Source organism: Equus asinus, chromosome 10 (genome assembly GCF_041296235.1).
Source record: "Equus asinus isolate D_3611 breed Donkey chromosome 10, EquAss-T2T_v2, whole genome shotgun sequence".
Classification (NCBI taxonomy): Eukaryota; Metazoa; Chordata; class Mammalia; order Perissodactyla; family Equidae; genus Equus; species Equus asinus.
In genome coordinates this window covers 33,505,421-33,526,621 of record NC_091799.1, presented here as the reverse complement: position 1 = coordinate 33,526,621, position 21,201 = coordinate 33,505,421, and the positions used below count along the sequence as shown (strand labels likewise).

Sequence of the window (21,201 nt, the reverse complement as noted above, 5' to 3'; positions counted from 1 at the left end):
TAGTTCTTCTCTGTTTCTTTATTCTTCTCTTGCTCTCTTCCCCTGTGGTTTTACGGCTTTCTTTAGTATTGTGTTTGGGCTCCTTTCCCTTAATTTTTTGTGTATTTATTATAGCTTTCTGGTTTGTGGTTACCATGAGATTCATATATAATAATCTACTTATATAGCAATCTATATTAAGTTGATGGTCTCTTTAGTTTGACCTCTTGCTAAAAGCTCTACTCTTTTACTCCCCTCCTCCATATTTTATGTTTTTGATATCATATCTAACCTCTTTGTTTGTGTCTGTGTATCCATTACCCTCTTATCATGGAAACAGGTAATTATAATACTTTTGTCTTTTGACCTTCATATTATCTTCATAGGTGATTGATCTGCTACCTTAACTGTATTTTTGTCTTTACAAGTGATTTTATTGCTCTTTTTTTTTTTGATAATTTTCTTATTCCTCTTTGTGGTCTTCTCTTTCCCACTTAAATAAGTCCCTTTAACATTTCTTGTAAGACTGGTTTCTTGGTGATAAACTTTTCTAATTTTCGCTTGTCTGGGAAACTTTTTCTCTCTCCTTCCATTCTGAATGATAACCTTGCTGGGCAGAGTATTCTTGGCTGTAGATTTTTTCCTTTCAGCACTTTAAATCTATCATGCCACTCTCTTCTAGCCTATAAGGTTTCTTCTGAGAAGTCAGCTGATAGCCTTATGGGGTTTCCTTTGTATGACACTTGTTGCCTTTCTCTTGCAGCTTTTATGATTCTCTCTTTAATTTTGGACATTTTAATGATAATGTGCTTGGTGTGGGCCTCTTTGGTTTCTCTTGTTTAGTGCTCTCTGTGCTTCCTGTACCTGGATGTCTGTTTCCCTCCTTAGGTTAGGGAAGTTTTCAGCTATTATTTCTTCGAATAGATCCTCTGCCCCTTTGTCTCCCTCTTCTCCTTCTGGGACAACTATACTATGAATGTTAGTGCACTTTATGTTGTCCTAGAGGTCCCTGAGACTGTTCTCATTCTTTTTAATTCTTTTTTCTTTTATCTCTTCAGCTTGGGTGATTTCCTCTAATCTTTCGTTCAGCTCACTGATTCATTCTTCTGTATTGTCTACTCTGCTATTGAGTCCCTCTAGTGATTTTTCAATTCCAGTATTGTGTTCTTCATTTCTGATTGGTTCTTTTTTATATTTTCCAATTCTTTGTTGAAGTTTTCACTGAATTCATCCATTCTTCTCCCAAGATTAGTGAGCATCCTTATAACCTTTGTTTGAACTCTTCGTCAGGTAGGTTATTTTTGTTTTGTTTAGTTCTTTTTCTGGTGTTTTATTGTTCTCTTACTTGAAACATATTCCTTTGCCTCCTCACTTTGCCTCTTTCTCTGTGCTTATTTCTGTGCATTAGGTAGGTCAGCTACGTCTCCTGATCTTTGAAAGGTGGCCTTATGTAACACATGCCTTATGAGGCCCAGCAGTATGCTTCCCTCTCATCACCAGTTCCAAATGTTCCAGGAGTGACCCCTGTGTGGGCTACACGTGTCCTTCTGTTGTGGCAGAGTTGCTCTTGCTGCAGGTGCCCAGGGAGGATAGGCTGTTCCCCTGGCCAACTGGTTGTAATGCTCAGCTGTGTGTGGCTGCTATGGATGCTTCAGTCACTTTATTGGGCATGGGGAGCCCCAGCACAGTTGGCTGCAAGGTCTAATAGCACATTCCTGGTCCAGTTTTTCTGTTAAGTGAGTAGGCCCCCAGTGTGGCTGGTCTCAGGGGCTTACAATTGCTGTAGGCCTCTGGCCTGCAAGGCCATTGTCAGCTCTCTCAAGATTGCAGCTGACTGGGGCTAGCCCCAGGCATGGGAAAACCCAATTTTTTCAGGCTTTGGAAGGTGGGGCCAATCCCCTGTGTAGCTGTTAGAGAAGCACAAGTCTGCTGCAGCTCACAAGCCCCACTGCCCACAGGGCCACACACACCATCAACAAAGTCCTGCCCCACATGCCTTCCTGGGCCCCCTGAAGTGGATCCAGGCACCCCACAGCAGAGGCCCCACACATTCCACCAATGCCCCGTACACTCCACCTGCTCCTTATGCATGCATGTCTTGCCCTGGAGAGGCAGACCCACTTGCCTGGCTGCAGAGGATCCAGGCACCCAGCCTATGCAGGCCCACAAGTTGCTTGAGAGCTTGCCATTGGGTAGGGCCAGATCCTAGCTCAGGCTGCCTCCCCTGGCTGAGATAGATTAAATCAGCTCTCTTGTGGGTAGGACAGACCCTGGTCTAACATGACAGGGGAAGAACTCTAATGACATCTGCCAGCATCTGCGTAAGCATGCCTATACTGGGTCACAATAATGGCTGCTGCCAATGTCTCAGTCCCTGGAGATGTCTCACCTCTCACTGAGATGCACCCAGAGCCTATCATGTGAATCTCTTCACCAAAGGACTGTGTACCTTTCTTTCTGGTGATTTTAGGGTTTTTCCTGAAATGGGTGAATTTGTGCATGGGCCCTTTAAGAGCAGGATTTTTTCCCCTTATGCCCCATAGCTTATCTAGGGTGTTCCCCATTGTTGTTAGTAGCTAGCAAAGCCAGATATTTTGACACTCGCCTCAGTTGTGCTGAGTCCAAAAGCTGCTTATAGTGGTAATGCTCCCCCACTCAGATTCCCTCTCATCCAGGGAAGGCTTCGTACCTTAGGATTGCTCCTGGCTGGCCATGAAGCACCGCAGTTTGTAAAGGTGGCTTTTTTCTCTCCAGAAAGCAATTTCTGCCTCTTCCACCTCAGTCAGCACTGTCCGTTGTTGCGGGGGTTCTTTTTATCCAGTTTTCAGTTCTCTCTCAGGGGTAATTGTTCCAAGAGTAGTTGTAAATTTATTGTGTCCATGGGAGGAGGTGAGTTCAGAGTCCACCTATGCTGCCATCTTGACACCAATTCCTGTAATTATTTTAAATAAGAAGTTGAGATAAAACATATCAGGCATTCCTAACTGATTACTTTTTGAACTTGAACATTCTTTTCCTTGGTAGCATTTAATTATGTTTTAAAAACAAAACAAAATAGCATTTCATCTCACAGGATAATATACTTTATCTCATAAAGTCTCACATTATTTACAATAGAAGAGTCCTTTCAAAAACACTTTTGCAAGAACAGACAAGGTACTATGATGACGTTTTGAAAATACAGAATTTAGAGGCCACCCCAGTGGTGCAGCGATTAAGTTTGCACATTCCACTTCAGTAGCCCAGGGTTCACCAGTTCGGATCCCGGGTGCAGACCTATGCACTGCTTATCAAGCCATGCTGTGGCAGGTGTCCCACATATAAAATAGAGGAAGATTGGCACAGACGTTAGCTCAGGGCTAATCTTCCTCAAAAAAAAAATACAGAATTTATGTTTTGTCACCAATTTGGCTTTAACATGTTATGATTCATCAAGTTTTGTTCTCCAAAAAATATTTTAGAGAATACTGCCTGGCAGTAAAGGAGCTCTTCTGTGCAAAAGAATGGCTGGAGATGGAAGAAAAGACCCACAGAGGACTCTACAGATCTGGGATGCATCTGCTCTCAGTGCCAGAATGCAACAAGCTTCCCAGCATGCACTGGGACCCCATGGCCTGTACCAGACTGCCATATTTAGGTAACTGAATTCTCTCGAGACTTTGGAGTTAAGAGACATTTACTGTTTTGAAGAAACTAAGGTGTGAACTTAAATCTCCTAATATTTCTAGGCATTTCTAACGTTTTTTTGAGTTCTGCCTTTCTTAGCTATCTAATAACAGAATCTTACTGCTATCCTAATTTCAGAGGTAATCATAAGATTTTATTTCACTAGTCATATAATAAATTAAAGAGTATGTTTAACTGCTGCTTAAAATCTTACCGTATTTCATACAGGGGGTTTTATGAGAGCTTGTAATGTTTTCTGGAATGTGAAAAGAAATGGCTAGGAAACATCTCATATTTTGTCAGAGCAGTGGAATAAGGGAAAAAAGTCCTCTTTCTTAGCCAATGAAGCAGACTTTTAAGCATGGAAAAATAAGCTACATGTTTGAAAATGCTGATCGTGCAAGACAAGGCTGAATCATTGCATGTTGCTTTAATGAATTTCGTTTGTAAGGAACTCTGTCGTTAGCCCTAACAGCTGGTTTAATTTCAAAGACGCAGTCCTTTCTCATTCGAATGCAAAGACTGTTTTCCAGTTGTATATTAAAAAACTGAAAGAGAACTTGCGTTTCTTAGTGCTCTCTCACAGATTATTTGCGATATCTGGATGCTCTTTTAAAACAAATTTTTATCCTTTCCCCTTCAGATTATAAAAAAGAAAACCTAACAAGTAAGTAATTTTTCTTATGCCCTTGAAACCTTACGTGTATGTAATTGGATTCATGCATGCGTATTTACACTCATGCTTCAGGATGTCCAGAACAGAATGTACAGCCGCTCTCAAAGGCTTTTCACAGTACTTACTCTGGGTGGATCATGAAGGAAGATCATTGAGGATCCCAGTTTACAGCTTCTAATTAGGCCATGGAGAGCACTATATTTAGTGAATGATACAAACAATATCTCCTACTTTAAGGTTATTAACCTGTCTTATCTCTTCCAGAGATATAAAATAAGCCAAATTAAAAGTGTCACCTTTTGATTTTGCATGCATGATTTTTGTACCATCGAATTATTTATATCTATATGATATTATTTATATCTAGATGAAAACAAATGTTTATTTCTTCAGTGAGCCAATTCAAGATCTTCATTTGTGACAAGAGGTCTTTCTTTTGGAAGATAGAAGTTTTTTTAAGACAGCTAGTTTCCAGTACAAAGTTTACAGGGTCAAATTAAATGGTTTTAAAAGAGTTGTCTCAAAATCCCTAGGAAAGAATTCAAGAAGGTTACTTGCAAAGGGATGTCCTGGAAACTAACTTTTATCAGATGATGCTTTAAACCTACCAGAATGCAGAAATCTTCAGAATGAAATTAGGAAAGTTTTTCATGCAAATTAACTTCCTCTGGTTTTCATGTTCTAAGGCTCAAATCATATCCATTTCCTGTGATATATATTCCAGGTTTAATGGCCTGTGCACTTGGTTAAGTGCCAGGACTTGGTTTTACCAGCTTACTTAAAGGATTAAGACTTAGAATTCTAAAAGAAGGAACTCTACTGGTCCCAACTGACTCCCTCAGAGTTAGTAAACAAGAGCAGTTATGGAAAACCCTAAAAAAGTATTATTCTGGAAGTCTGTCAAATTGTTATTCCCAAGTTGAAAGAGTGAAAAAGAAATGTTTCAATTCTTTGTCATATAAGCAACCAAAGTTTCCTTTGATTAGACTTTTAATTGATGTCTGTGGTCTTTGCTATCCTTTGATTGTTCATTCATTGAGGGTTTACTGTGTGAAAGCTGCTGACCTTCAATCCTAGATTAGATGGGAACAACGCACACAAAAAAGCATGCATATTTCTGTCCTGTACCTTGATTATAAGGATATAAGCATAAATTAACTGCAATAAACTAATTTCCTATTCTTAAAAAAAAGGTTTATGAAATCTTTTGTACATGTAAGCAAAATGAACTCCAAATGATCATTTCATCTGAACATGTTGTGAGGAATGTGTAAAAATGTGCTCCCTGAGTTAAATGCAATTATTATTAAAGAAATTGGTTTTAGCTCTTCTGGTAGATCAATAGTTGAGTAAAGAAGGCATCCTTATTAGGCAAAATGTCTCATATTCTACAGAAGCATGTAAAGCCCTCAAACATTTCAAGAAGAGTTTCTTGATTTCTGAGTAAAGTCTAAAGATTAGTACCAGTTAGTTCACTTTAAAGAATGATGAAACAGTTTTTAAAAAGTCACTAGTTTATCTTTTACATTTTTCCTTTCTCACTTGAACAGACTAGAATTTCAGTAGTTTTCATTTTTATAACTCTTTTGTTGAAGTGAGATATCTTTTTGAGCATGTAATACCTTCGTATTTTTTACATTATTTGTCTACATTTCACTATTCCTGAATTCCTGAATTCTGTGGGACTGCACAATTTTATGTATTTCCTTAAATGAGTTCTTGGGTGAGAGAGTCTCTGAATCCTTGCATATCTTCAGAATAGCTTTCTTTTACCTGGATAGCTGGGATAGCTGAAAGCTATTTAGCTAGATATAGAATTCTTATGTGACATCTCTTTTCTCTCAGTGGTCTACAAATGTGATTTCATCCTTTCCTAGCTTCTAGTTTTAGAAATGAGTAGTCTGATATGAGTCTGGTTATTTTTTCCTATAAGTAATTTGTTCTTTCTGTCTAGAAAGAACTTTCAGATTGTCTCTTTTTTCCTTGTTATCTGCATCACGGAAATCCTTTGGAACGGTGTGTTACCGAACATCTCTTTCCAATTCCACATTCAGGACTTCATGTTGGTAGCTTGTCAGCCATCACAGAAGTCAGGCTGTAGCCAGGTGATCTTTCTCAAGCAAAAAGCTGATCATGCTACTCCACTGTTTAAAACCCTCTGATGATTCTCTCCATTTACTACAGGGCAAAGTCCAAATTACTTAATTTGTCTTGCAAGGCCTTTTATGACCTAGACCTGATATCTGCGGCTTACCTATAGACACTCCCCAACTCAACAGTGGAACTTCTAGGTGCACTTTTAGAAAAGCACTACAACTGCCTGGTTTGGGCCCTGACACATGCTGTTCCTTCTTTGTGGAATACTATCTCCCACCCTGACTCCACCCCACTGCCTTCCCCCACTACAGCCTCCCACACACACTTATATGTTCAACTTCAACTACCTACTCACCCTTTACATTTAATTTAAAGATACTTGCTCTAGAAAGTCTACCCAGTACCCTTAGACCTGGAGTTGGGCTGAGGATGTTCTTAAGCATCCTGTTCTTGCCACTCTTGTAACACTTGTTACATTTTATTATAATTATCTGCTTACTAATTGTTTCCCAGTTATATGGTTTAACACAAAGATTTGTCATGTCCACCATAATATTCTTGATACCTAACAATCAATATTAATTTAGTGAATACATTAATGTATGGATGAATGAGTGAATAATACTACCCTGATGTTCAAAGAACAAGGATAAAGAGATAAAATTGATGAGAATAAAAAGTTTAAAAGGAAAGAAACTGGAGCTTCAAATTGAAAACTTGAATCCAAAGAAATAACTGATGTCGCTGTGAGGAAGGCCAGAGAAAACAGATCAGAAACAATGATCAAGGAATAACAAGACAAAACTATGCTGAAAGGAAGAAATCATTAAATCCATAGAGCAAAATTATTGTTCAAACTATGCCAATTCTTGCATTTTGAAAATAAATGTTACTAAGTGACAGTGGATTATTCTTGTAATGTCATTAAATTCTATTTTCTGATATTTTTGAGAAAAATTACCCTTATATTTACTAATGAGATTACACTGCCAGTTTTAGAAATTACATTACGTTCTTTCACATGTTAAATATGGTATGAACTGCTCTGTAAAAGCCAGATACAAAAATAGTCACCTCTCCCAGTCTTTTAATGACGGCTCCTACTTTATTTTTCACCAGAGGTTTAGCTCCCCAGTTTAAGCCCCACTCTCCATCCATCTTGGATTGATTTTTTAAACTTTTGGATGACTCAATCCAAAGAAAGTCATATTGGCTTTCAAACCAATCAAAGAGGAACCTGGGCAGTCTGTTAAATTCACCATTGCTGTAATGCTTGGTAAGAAATGCTGTCATTGGTCCTTCACAGATCTTTTACTGCCGTGCTGATGTTCTCCCAGTCACAGCAGTGATGAAATTAAGCCTCCCCAGGCTTCAAAACCACTTGTTTAGCCATTGGTGTCAAGGGCGTAATCTCTGAGTCCACACCTGGACCAAGAAGTCATACATGGCACCTCCTGTAATCTCTGCTTTTACAAGGGTCCCATTTCAAATGCTTTAGGCATCTGCTGTAATAAATATTTTCTTTTGACTTCATGATGTATAATATTAATATATTTCCTTATATTAAATCATTATTCTTTTACTGTATTGCAGTCAACTGTTAATATTTCATTTTGGAGCTTTTAAATCTACATTCTACAATCTATGCATGCACGTTTGTGCTGACATTGTCAGGTTGTGATATTAATATTATCATAACTTCCTAAAATAATTTGAAAGGTTTTACTCTTACTGGAACATATTATAAAATATGGAAATTTTATCTCTTCCAAGACTGAATGTATCCATAATTCTATAAGGACGTTTAAATTTCCTGGTTGTGGCTATATTCAGATTTTCCTATGCTTCAAACTTGGTAATTAATATGTTCCTATCATTTTCCTTAAGATTTTAAAAATGTAATTGAATAATTATATATTATTTCAATTTTATGGACCTTTGAATCTATCGTCATAATTCCTTTATCTTCTTAATTTTGTATGTTTGTGCCTTTCTTATCTTTTTAAAATTAAAATTCCACTGATTAGGCTACCTTATAAATACGAATAAGACCCACTATTGACCTATTCTTTAAGTCTATAGTTTGTAGTATGTGGATTCTAACATGTTAACTTCTGCTTGGACATGGCTGTTACTTTATCACCTATTTTCCTTTGTATTCTGAGTTTTTGTTTCTTTTCCAAAGTCTTGATTTAAATGTTTAGTTCATTCATTTTCATTCATTCTATCTAATGGAAAGAGAGAAACTTACAAGTTTATCATTGAGCACAGCTTTGGCCAAATCTCATACACACTATTAGGAAGTTATTGTCTAATCTGTCTCAACGGCTACTTTTTACTCTTTGATTGAAAAGTTATTGAATTTTTTCTTTTGTTAGATGTCCTATTGGATTTTATTTAATCTATTGTGAATTGCATTTTGGTCAAAGAATAGATCTACATAATTTTTTCTTTTGAAATTTATTGAGATTTACCTTTGTGGCCTGACAAAAGATCATGTCTGTCAGTGTTCTGCAAATATTTGAAAATAAGGGTTATTCTCTCTTTTTAGGGAACAAAGTTGATTCTTCACTATTAAAACATTCTTGTCGATTATATTATTAAAATCCTCTGTATCCATGTTTTTGTCTTTACTCAATCAACAAAAGCGTTTAAAATATAATTAATAAGGTTATTTTAATAGATATACAATGGGCTTTGCACCATACAAAGTGATGTGAGTATGATATCTTGTAATTTGCATCAATAATGCAGATTTTATGTTGTTTTATATCACATTGACCTTTCAAACAGGAGTTTGATAGAAGTTCAATTGTTAGATGAGCTAACTTTGCTCATTTCTGTCCTCATATTTTCATTCTTCGTCTTCTTCCATTCTTTTTATTCTGTTTGTAAATCAACGGTAAATATGTATTTTTATTTAGACAATCCTGACCTCAAGTATAATTTCATAAAAATATTTTATTTAAGAACTTAATAATTCCATGATTGTTGTCAGGTCATAAACAATATGTGATGTAGTGTAAAGAGCACTAGCTCAGCATCTGCATTTGTCTTGGAAAAAATATTTCCTTTCTCTGAGTCCCATCTTTAAAATTCTGTGATTCTATAAACTGGATTTGCTTACAACTGGACCTCACTGGATTCTTACAATTGGACTTTATAGATAGATAACCAGGAAGAACCTGATACATAAAACCATAGTCTTAAAATTAAATTCAGTTTACTGATTGCTTGAATACAAAAATTGCTTCTTAAAAGTTTAAGACTTGGGGGCCAGCCTACTGATGTAGTGGTTAAGTTTACCCGCTACACTTTGGCAGCCTGGGGTTTGGGGGTTCAGATCCCAGGCACAGACCTACAACACCGCTCATCAAGCAATGCTGAGGTGGCGTTTCACATACAAAATAGAGGAAGATTGGCATGGATGTTAGCTCAGGGCCAATCTTTCTCACCAAAAGAAAAATGTTTAAGAATGAATGAAAAGAATTATTGTTTACTTACAGCATTCCCGCCAATGCCATCCTCAAAGCCGAGTGTGGACATTCCAGATTTGCCTTCCTCCTCCTCTTCCTCCTTCGCTGTCTCACCTACATACTCCATGACTGTAATAATTTCCATCATGTCCAGCTTTGCGATATTTGTGCTTCTTACCATAACTACTCTTTACTGCTGCCGAAGACGAAAACAATGGAAAAATAAGAAAAGGTGAGATTCTGATTTAAGCTAATCACATGTAGTAATATTTTAAAATCTACATATTTTATACTGGAATTGATGATGGGAGGAGGAATATTGATAACACTGCCAGTCTCTTTTTGACATCCATTTCCTTGCTTTAAAATTAAGTACCCCCACCACAATCTTTAAAAATATCAATAACTTTTTGCATAGGATCACATCTCCTAAAGCTAATTTTTCACAGCAGATAGAATCTAAACAATCATTTGGAAGAATATGGCTATTCCTGCTCCCCATCTTCCCTCTCAGCCCCATTGCCACTGCTAGATTGGGTAGTGACAAAATTCCTGAGAAAATGTGCCTTTTGACTCCAGATCAAACAAGATACTTCTTACTCTAGAACCGAAGAATCTTTGTCCACCTTAGTATAATTTCTTTTGTTTCCTCCTTAATGTCATATCTCTTTAGAACCTAAGTCTGAGTACAAAGCTCTCACCTGGTCCTGAGCTCATTGTTGGTCTTACCTGTCTTATCTGCAGAGAATCAGCAGCAGTAACCCTCACTACTCTTCCTTCTGAGCTCTTGCTAGACAGACTTCATCCCAACCCCATGTACCAGAGGATGCCACTCCTTCTGAATCCCAAATTGCTCAGTCTGGAGTATCCAAGGAATAACATTGAATATGTGAGAGATATCGGAGAGGGAGCATTCGGGAGGGTCTTTCAAGCAAGGTAAAGTTACCAATGTAAAAATCTCTCCAGTGAAATATGCTGCATCTGAAAAGCTACCAGACCATTATCTGCTGTCTATACAGCGTGTATAATAGTTATTAACAAATTAGCTCGGTCTTCACATCGTTGACCTTATTTGTATTGAGTACTATACTTTGAATCTTAATTTTCCCTCTGTGCTGGAAAATAGGGTAGTGTGTATATGGAGAGAATCTTCATTCATGTAGCATTCAAATTACAAGCAGTTAGCAAAATTTAATCATGTTTCCTTTTCAGAAAATAATTTTCTCATATGTTTTCAATCATAATTTCTTGCAGTTTTTAGTAAATAATTCTGAAATTTACTTCTCTTCCATTTTCTCTTGCTACATTCTCCACTTCATTTGAAGTTTACTTCAAACTAGTGTTTCCGTTTAAGAACTCAGAGCCTGACATGTGTAGATATTAAATAGATGTTCATGGGATGGCAGAACAGAAAAGGGAAAAAATAATACAAAAATGTCAGAAAACAATGAACTCCAGAAATGAGTATGCATGAAGGCCAACACTAGCCCATTTAATGTCTTTGTGTGTATTGGAATAAAATACCCTCTCTGCGCAGATGTAGCTCATGGACACACAGCTGAGCCAGAGAATACGGATTTGGTTTTAATCACCACTTATGACTTTGCCCTGGTGCTCTTGGGCAGGACACAACCTTACCTCCACTCATAGTGGCCCTGGTATGGAGGTTACGTGATTAATGAAAATCTCACACAAATCCTTATTGGGAACCAAAAATATGCAAGGCACCATTTTAGGCCCTTTGGGGATATAAAATGAATAAATCATGGTTCCTGCCTTCCAGGAATTTAGATTCTGGCCAGTGATATAGGGGTTAGCATGGTGATGATAATCTCATTGGATCTGCGCACTTTAGAATTCCTGTAATTTATAAATAATGCATTTTTCAAACTTAATCTATGTTGAAAATAGTCCTTGCAAGTTTATTAATTGGAGTCAAGGCGTTTTAAGTACAATCTACTCTTGGCATCTTTATTTGATTCTGTGGCTCTGGGAAAGGCTGCATAAGCTGGGGGATGTGTATGAATGTGGGTAGATACAAAGTAAGTATGTATAATGTTCCTGTTCTTTGATTTCTTTCTAAATAAATGTAACTCTCAGGGCTCCAGGCTTACTTCCCTATGAACCTTTCACCATGGTGGCAGTGAAGATGCTCAAGGAGGAAGCCTCAGCAGACATGCAGGCCGACTTCCAGAGGGAGGCAGCCCTCATGGCAGAATTTGATAACCCGAACATTGTGAAACTCTTAGGTAGGGAAATATAAATAAATGAACTTATTGTATCCAAAAAGAGAGGCTTTCCGAGTTTGTCTCCTTCATACTTAAGCTTTTTCCTTTACTCTTTGACCAAAGAGATGTCTCTGCTCCTTTCCATATAATATTTTCTGTACCAGGGAGTGAAACATTTCATTAAATAACCTAGTTCAAAAAATTGGTTTTTTAAATTGCTTAGAGAAATATATTGTAATTTCTTTAACTTTCTCTCTAGCATATATAAATAAGAATGATGGCTAAAGTCCCTGCAATTAAAAACTGACCCCAGAACAAATAAGCCAGGATAATGCTATTTTTTATTTCTCTTTCTTTTTTGGACAGAGACTTCTAATTTTTGCCTGAAAAAGAAATAGATCCAATAATCTATTTTTACAATGACGTGAAATTGTGCTCAATTGATCCAACCCTCCAAGATGTCCAGGTTCTGTCTCAAATATAGCAAGAATTTAAGATTTTCAAATGTCCTCTAGGCACTAAATCTAAGAGTCTATATTAGCATATTTTCCTTTCTGGAATGAATATTGTAAAACCTAAATTTCAGAATGTTTTATCACAGCAAGCTGAAGACTGCATCTAAGATCTTGGATTGTTTTTGTTATCCTTTCCAAATTTCACATGACAGCCTCCTTATTATCCTTCTCCAGAGAAGTAGCAGAAACACAGAGGAATTACGTTATAGACTCAAAGCAAACAGCATTCATAAGTTCGTTCACCAAACACTTATTGAGCACTCGCTCTGCCAGACATGTGGTAGGTGTGCAGAATTTAAACGAGAATCAGACGTGATTGCTACTTTCAAAGTGCTAAAATGTTGGGGGAGAAACCTCCAATAAATGGGTGATTATAGCAGGATGCAGGGGCTTTGTTAAAGGCTGATGGAAAATCTGTTACTGGAAGGGTCGGGAGCCATAAATAAGGAAGAGTGATAAATAAGCTGCATCTTACCAGGTAAATAGGAGATCTTGATACAAAGAAACATGGTCAGGGTTCTGCTATAATGCTGTCAACAAAAAAACAGGGCCCCATATTTTCTGATCTGTGCATTAGCCTTTTGGATGTTCTTTCCAGTGTGTCACTTTACAAACCCAACCTCACAAAGAACGTTATTTTGGTTCCAGGCGTGTGTGCTGTCGGCAAGCCGATGTGCCTGCTCTTTGAATACATGGCCTATGGGGACCTCAACGAGTTCCTCCGCAGCATGTCTCCTCATAGCGTGTGCAGCCTCAGCCACAGTGACCTGTCCACGAGGGCTCAGGTCTCCAGCCCTGGACCCCCGCCCCTCTCCTGTGCTGAGCAGCTCTGCATCGCCAGGCAGGTGGCAGCTGGCATGGCTTACCTCTCAGAGCGCAAGTTTGTCCACCGGGATTTAGCCACCAGGAACTGCCTGGTGGGTGAGAACATGGTGGTGAAAATTGCTGACTTTGGCCTCTCTAGAAACATCTACTCAGCTGACTACTACAAAGCTAATGAAAACGATGCTATCCCCATCCGTTGGATGCCACCTGAATCCATTTTCTATAACCGCTACACCACGGAGTCTGATGTGTGGGCCTACGGGGTGGTCCTGTGGGAGATCTTCTCCTACGGCCTGCAGCCCTACTATGGGATGGCCCATGAGGAGGTCATTTACTATGTGCGAGATGGCAACATCCTCTCCTGCCCTGAGAATTGCCCCCTGGAGCTGTATAATCTAATGCGGCTGTGTTGGAGCAAGCTACCTGCGGACAGACCCAGTTTCACCAGTATTCACCGAATTCTGGAACGCATGTGTGAGAGGGCAGAGGGAACTGTGAGTGTCTAGGGTCAAAGATGTGTCAATAGACTCTCTGAGCCAGAGGAATCCAATGCCACAGGCCCAAGAAGACACAGATAGGAAAGACTAATAGTAGACACGAGTAGCATGTTGTTTGTTTCTTGAGAGAAACAAAGACAGTGCAGAACTCATATAGTAGACCAATCTATTGAAAGTTGATGATTGCGAATGCAGGCTAGGAATTGTGTCAGATAACCAGAGATAACTATTCCTCGCGGGGAAAGTTTGTATTACATATTGTACAGGAAAGAATGTCATCCTGTTCAGTTCCTGAATTAGTTGGCAGTGGAGTAAGACTCTGCTGTATGAAATTTTAATATGAAATATAATTCGGAGCTTCATTTTCAGTAGAGTTAATTCCTGTCCATTATGAAAGTAGTATATCTTCCTGTAAGAAATTTAGGTAAAGTTCAGAAAACTAAAAAGAAGGAAAAAACCATTCATTCTCCACACCCAAAGATGGGTGTTAGTTTCTTATTGAATTTCTTTCTTGCATTAAATGCATACCTTTCTATTTGTTTGTATGCTACAGAGGTGTGGTTTACTTTATTGATAGAGGGTGCCTAAGGAATAAAATGACAAATCTGCAAGGCTCTATTCTTAGTGTGATTTTTAGTTCCCTTTTCTGTCGCTGACTCCTTCTCTAGGAGTGTTTCCTTTGTGTGCACTTGTCAAGAATTTAATCTGCTTATTTTATTCCTATAGTTTTTTTCTGAAAAAAGTTTTTGTGTCTTATTAATTTTCCTCTTCCTTTGAAAATTTTATTGGTACCTTTTTATTTGCTTTAATCTTTATTTCTTCTTCTTTCCAGGACTTCCTATCTTTTTTCAGTTATTTGGCTATTTTTTTTCCTTTTATTTCATACATACAGTAAACACCCTGGAAGAAATAATAACATTCTAAATAACCTTGTGGACTAGTATGTATATGCCTTTACAAAGTATTACTATTTTCTTCTGTACCTGCTTTTGAGGCCACACATTTCAAATTTGTCATCTCTAATTTAATTGCCACAGTCTATTAAATCTCTGAAACCATGGTTTATACCATTGGATTTCACAAGATGCTCTTGTGGCTCTGAGTTATTTCTAACCTGATGTTTGATGTTTGTGCGCATTCTGATATTTTTTTCCTTCTAGAAACCAATTCGATAGGCAGTAGGATTAACATAGTGTTGCTTACCAACTTTATGCACGACTATTAACCTATCTTGTTACATCTTTTGATTCTTAAAAACAAAATCCCTCTGGAACTCAGATTCCTGGTATACAAGATTTCTCAGTGGAGCCCCACACAATATATCTTTATCTAAGGCCAACATCAATGATAGGAGTCTATTCCTGATAAAGGATGGACCCAGATTCTCCTGAAAAGCAAATAAACAGGGAAGAGAAAATAGCAGTCTACTCAATACCACTTACTTTAATTCAAACTAATTGGTAGTTAGGGCAATGGAGAAATGGTCTGAATTCTTGAGTAGATTTTCAACGGTCTGCTGGAAGGCTCCACCTGAATTCTCCAAATCCACCTGCATGCAACAACTTGTCATCTTTGCTGGAAAAGCTGCCATTTCTTGTTCACAGTCCCACCAGGCAACCAAGACAAAAACATAGAAATTACCCTGGACTTTGCCTTCGCCTTCACCCCTGACATTCTATCAGTCTTGCTTTCTGAAATGCTCCTGCTCTCCTTCCCTCCCCTTCAATCTGCCTGCCCATTATTCACGCGCTATCACTGCCTAATTATCTGTTATCTACCCTCCCCCCCTTATCAGGCCAGAGCAGATTCCACAATGTAAGAATGTGCTCATTCACAGTTCTGATTCATAAATAGAGAAGTAGAACTTTAGGATTGAGACCTAACGAAGTGCTTTGAAGTCCTGGTTGTAAGTCCAAAATTGAGACGGTCATCCAAAGGGCTAGATGAAGGAAAAAGCTTGAAGCATGAGTCCCAAACAGAAGGCCAAGAGGCCAAGAAAGCAGAAAAATTGGAGAGGACCACCAAGAAGTCTAGAACTTTCATGTAGATATCCATGGCATACTTCAAATGGTTCACATACGTGGGTCACATATGCTCTGCCAACTTCAAAGATGTCCTCAGGTTTCCTCAGCTGATAGAGTTTATGGATAAAAGCAAGCCATGGAAGTCAGGCCAATTGGAAAAGCTACCCCACAGGAAAGCAGGATAGAGACAGTTACTTGGAGAACCCACCATGTGGCTTGTACTGCAGGTACCATGTTGTCCCTCAGAACCAGGTTTCCATCGCGCCAGTTCTGTTGCCCGCCGCTTTGAGCTGGTCTCTGTTTCCCTCCCACAGCTGAATAACTGCCCTTACTTCCCTGTCTCTCCCGCGCGGCTTCTACAGCCTCACGGATGCTCAGTCTGTGTATTTTTTTTAGGCTTTGCTATTCAAGATCCCAAAGGAAAAATAATCATAGAGATATAGGTAAATATAGTGAGTGAGTGAGCAAGTAAATATTATGGAAACCATTCAATTTCATTAAATATTTAAAGTAACTGAAAACTAAAATAAGTAGAACTCCCATTATAGTAATGGTAGTATAAAAATAATACTATCAGCTAGCATTCGTTGAAGGCTTACTATGTATATTCTAAGGCCTCTAAATACATTAAGTTAAACCACTCAACATAGCTATGATGTCAGAACTATCATTATGCCCACTTTTTAGGTGAGGAAACAGGTACAGAGAGATTGTGTAACTGGCCCAAACACACACAGCAACAGAGGCTCGTTTATGACCTGAAGAGGCTTGGCTCTCAACCACAATAACATGTGCTTCAGTTCATCAGCGAGCAAATAACTGACCTTTGAAGACTGTGTGGAGGTGATTTGCAATTTGCATGCAGTTTCAAAGCACCCACTATACCCCTTTACCACTAATTCCTTCCCAAGTCTTTTTATTGAATAGCAAAAAAGTCTATTTTAGCGTTGTCAGTTTCATCAAAAACTCAAAGAGGTGGCAAGTTTAGTTATTCATTAGCTCTAAGTGCACTTTTAAATTTATGTTACGATCACAATCTTATTTTCTCAGTGCTCACCCCAAGGTTCTGGAGCTCAGGAACACGAACTGTTATTTACCAGTATTGTCTTCTTTTTTAAATAAAGATTTTTTTTCCCACTGTAGAATCATTGTACAAATTCAAAGCAGGAGACAAGAGAGACACTTATAGTGCCATTGTTACTAACTGTCAGGACAGGCATCCGTGAGGCACCAAGTCATTTAAATGGTCATATATCAAACATGATAAGAGGAACAGAGTATAGCACATGATGTCAAAAAACCCATTCCCTGGTATTGCAATAGAGCAGGAAAAGAACACTTCTTTCCACTTTGTAGTATATCATGAACCTGTTCCATGTCATTAAATATTCTTCTGAAAGTCCAATTTGATTTCTGAATGATATTCCATTGTATGGATGTATCATCATTTAATCTCGCATTTTTTAACACGAGTTTTTTCTAATTTTCACTATTACAAACAATACTGTAATAGTCATCCTTACATCACATGTCCATAATTATCTCTTTATGGAAATTCTGAGTAGGGAATGTCTGGGCCAAATGGCATGCTGAACATTAAGGCTTTTATTATGTATTGTCACATTCTCTAGAAATAGTTCCCATCTCTGCATTGTACAAGAGATCCCATAGCCCTACACATTTGCTGTCATAGAGAATTAATTCTCTATTTTTTAGAAGCCTTTTGTCTATTTGGTTATAGAAAAAGATTATCTCATTTTGATTTTATTTTTTAAATTACTAGTGAGGTTGAATTTTTCTTGTTCCTAGGTCATTTATTGTTTGTATTTGGGGGAATCATCTATAGTCTATTTTTTTATTGTGTTGTCCATTTTCTAATTTGTAAGAGTCATTTTATAAAAATAAGATTAAACTTTTATCATACTTTACACAAAAGAGAAAATATATACATAGTTTTACTTTAAAATAACATTTACTTTTTATTGCAAAAGCAATACTTGTTTATTTTTTGAAAAGAAAAAATAATAAGCAATAACGTATGATGTACAATAATAAAGAAAATGAAAACACCAACCAGTAGTAACTAGCATTAACATCATGATAAATATTCTCCTAGTCTTTTTCAAGTAGGTAGGTATGTAAATAGATAGATGATAATCATTTTAAATGAAAACAAGATCATACTGTTATACTGTTTCAATCTCTGTCTTTATCACAAGATGTACAATAAGCATCTTCCATATCAGCAAGTATTCATGTGCAGCATCACTTTTGATGGTAGAATAATATTCTATTATACAGACTTATTATAATTTATTTAATTATTATTCTATTGTTGGACATTTGGTTTATGTCTATTTTTTCTTATATAATACAGTATTTTCATAATTAATCCTGTTGCTAAATTTTGTGAGCGTCTATCTTAAGTGATTTCTTTAGCTATAATTACTAGAAATGGAATTTGTAGATCAAGGGGTAGATAAACTTCTAATGCTTTATAATATATTGACAAATTACCTTCCTGAATTATTTTATTAACATATACATCTTCCAGCCAGACAGGAGAGCCCATTTCTTTCAACCTCACCAATACTAAGTATTAGCATTTTAATAATTGCCAATAAACAGCTTAAAATTTTTATTTTGTAGCCTATGCTTACATTTCTTTAAATAAGATAAAGTTGAACATTTTTTCAATGTTTTGGGGACAATTGATTTACTCTGTGATATACCTCCTACTGTTATTTTTCTATTGGATGTATCTTCTTGTTGCTTTGTAAAAGCACTTTATATATTAAGGAGTTAAATTTTGTCATACATGTTCCAACCACTTTAATCACGTTAAAAACGTATACTTCTATTTGTCTTTTACGATAAGATTTTATTAATCAGGAAAGAATGTTGAATTTTCAGTCTATTGAGATGATTGTGGCTTTTTCCTTAATTAATCTGTTAATATGTAGATGTATGAACTGATTTGCTAATGTCGAAATATTCTTATGTTCTGGGAATAAACTCTCTTTGGGTGTGTCGCATCAATCTTTTAATTTACTACCAAATCTGTTTTATTAACATTTATTTGCATCAATATTTATAAGTTAATAAAATTAAAAGTTTGTCAGTTTTTTCTCTGTTACAGTTTGGTATCAGCATTATGATAGTTTCATAAACATAGGAGTTTCCCTATGATCTTTGTTAGTTTATTTTTAAATAATTGTAGTTTATTTATAAAAGCAATACCTACACGTTTTTTTAAAAACTCCTAAGTAGGGTACAAATTTAAAAACAAAAATTCCCCTCCTGCTATTTATTTCTAGTCCTAGCCTTAAGTGAAAAGCACTTTAACCATTTCTGGTTTCAGTTCTTCTGGTGATTACAACTGCAACTCTAAAAATATGCTCACATCTCTTTCTGAATTGATCAGTTTAAAAGGTATGTACTATCTCACTTCATGAAGATGGGCAGTTTAGAACACCTTTACTCAAACCTCCTCTCGAACTCCTGAGATATAACTTTTTATTGTCAGTTCTATTGTTTATCATTATAACTTTTAAAAATGTACTTGAACAAAAGTTACCTGTCGATGCTGGACTATGTAAGATACAATAAGAGCTCCCACACTTCCTCCCACCACTTTTTCCCTTCCCTTATGCTCTGTCAGTCAGACACCTATTTCTGTGCTGTCAGGATCTGTAACATTTGCATTTTGTTCTGCAACCAATTAAAATTTGGGTGTTGACTGTTGGTTGCTTCTAATTATGAAAAAAGAAGCAAAATGTCTATAATAATGTGATTATGTAAATATGTACACATTGCCAAACAAATAATGGTATCCAATTATTTTAATTTGATAACATATTTTAAGATCCATTAATTCTTATTTCCTCTATTTTATGGATGAAGTATCATTTAAGATATCACCGAATTTCTACGTTCTCTTCTGTTCCACCATTATTTTTTTCTTCCTCTTTCTTCTGCCTCTCTTCTTTTGTGCTTTTGTTTTCCATAAATGTCTGTTGATCACTGATTTACCATATACAATTACAAATGTAAAGTTTTTCTTATTCATGTTGGTAGCAGGAGTGGGGTTCCTTTGCAATTTTGTTGGAATGTTTATGCAGAAGTCTCTCTCTTCAAAGGGATGGCTACCTGTGAGCTGTGCATATCTGGTTCAAACGCTTCATGGGGAGGGTATAGGCAGGCTGAGTTAGAGCCTCCTAAATTGTTGAAGTGATGAAGGATTCCACTCTGAGGATATAATACTTCGGTATATTTCGCTCCTGGAGAGAGCTGTTATTCCTCCATCCTTCCATCCTCTGTGAGACTGTAACATTTTCCCCATGTTCTATTCTGCCTCTCTTTCCAGATTCAACGCTCACACCAAGGCCCCTTCCCAGGAAATCTTCCAATCTACTCACAGAGCATTTTGTGGGGCTCCAGCCGATGGTGAAGCCTCTCGTTGACCACCCTGATTGACAGCCCACAGCCATCCCTGCTCTCTGTATCTGCTGACTCAGAGCCCGGAGTCTTTACTCATGTGAAATCACTTCCCACATCCCTGACAGCTGGCTCCTGTGTACCGCAGGCTGCAGTTTACGTTTCCTGTACCCTGTATTATTCACAAATAAGAACACTAGGATACTTTCCGCTTTCCAAATATTTGTCAAAGTAATGGCACTTAGATGGGTTTCGGCGTGTATCTAGATTTATTCTTACTCATATACATTTACTGTCACATCAGTGAAATCTTGGGAGGAAAGGAAAGTGTTCAGCCTATCATTTTGATCAAGAAGCTTTTCTGGAATAGTTGGAACAGCCAAGGAAATATCTGCTGACTCCTCCTTAATCCTCTGTGTTGCTTCTTTCTTTCCTCTTATTTCTCCCAGCCTCTTAATGTTAGAACATGCCACAGCTCAACCTTGGGCAGCATCTCTCTCTTATGTATACTCTCCCTTAGTCATCTCCTCTAGTTGTACAGCTATAAATACCACCTACAGCAGAACCCCCTCATCCATGGGGCATACATTCCAAGACCCTGAGTGGATGCCTGAAATCGTGGATATGCTATGTTCCTATACATATATACCTATGATGAAGTTTAATTTATAAATTAGGTACATTAAGAAATTAACAACAATAACTAATAATAAAGTAGAACAATTTAATAATGTACTGTAATAAAAGTTATGTGAATGTGGTCTCTCTTTCTCACTCTCTC

General features: G+C 37.3%; 1 protein-coding gene across 3 annotated transcripts in view; it reads left to right on the top strand.

The window, feature by feature from the left end:
• Window positions 1-19,098, top strand: part of MUSK (muscle associated receptor tyrosine kinase) — a 97,991-nt gene extending 78,893 nt beyond the window's left edge. The window contains exons 10-15 of one of the 3 annotated variants that reach the window (XM_070519022.1): window positions 3,441-3,616; window positions 4,289-4,312; window positions 9,925-10,126; window positions 10,639-10,830; window positions 11,995-12,143; window positions 13,286-19,097. In XM_070519022.1, coding sequence (XP_070375123.1) covers window positions 3,441-3,616; window positions 4,289-4,312; window positions 9,925-10,126; window positions 10,639-10,830; window positions 11,995-12,143; window positions 13,286-13,968 — 1,426 coding nt within the window. In that variant the 3' untranslated portion in view covers window positions 13,969-19,097. Of the gene's footprint in view, window positions 1-3,440; window positions 3,617-4,288; window positions 4,313-9,924; window positions 10,127-10,638; window positions 10,831-11,994; window positions 12,144-13,285 lie in introns of all 3 variants that reach the window. The other 2 variants (XM_070519021.1, XM_070519023.1) reach the window with 2 other exon arrangements.
• The last annotated feature ends 2,103 nt before the right edge of the window (window positions 19,099-21,201 follow it).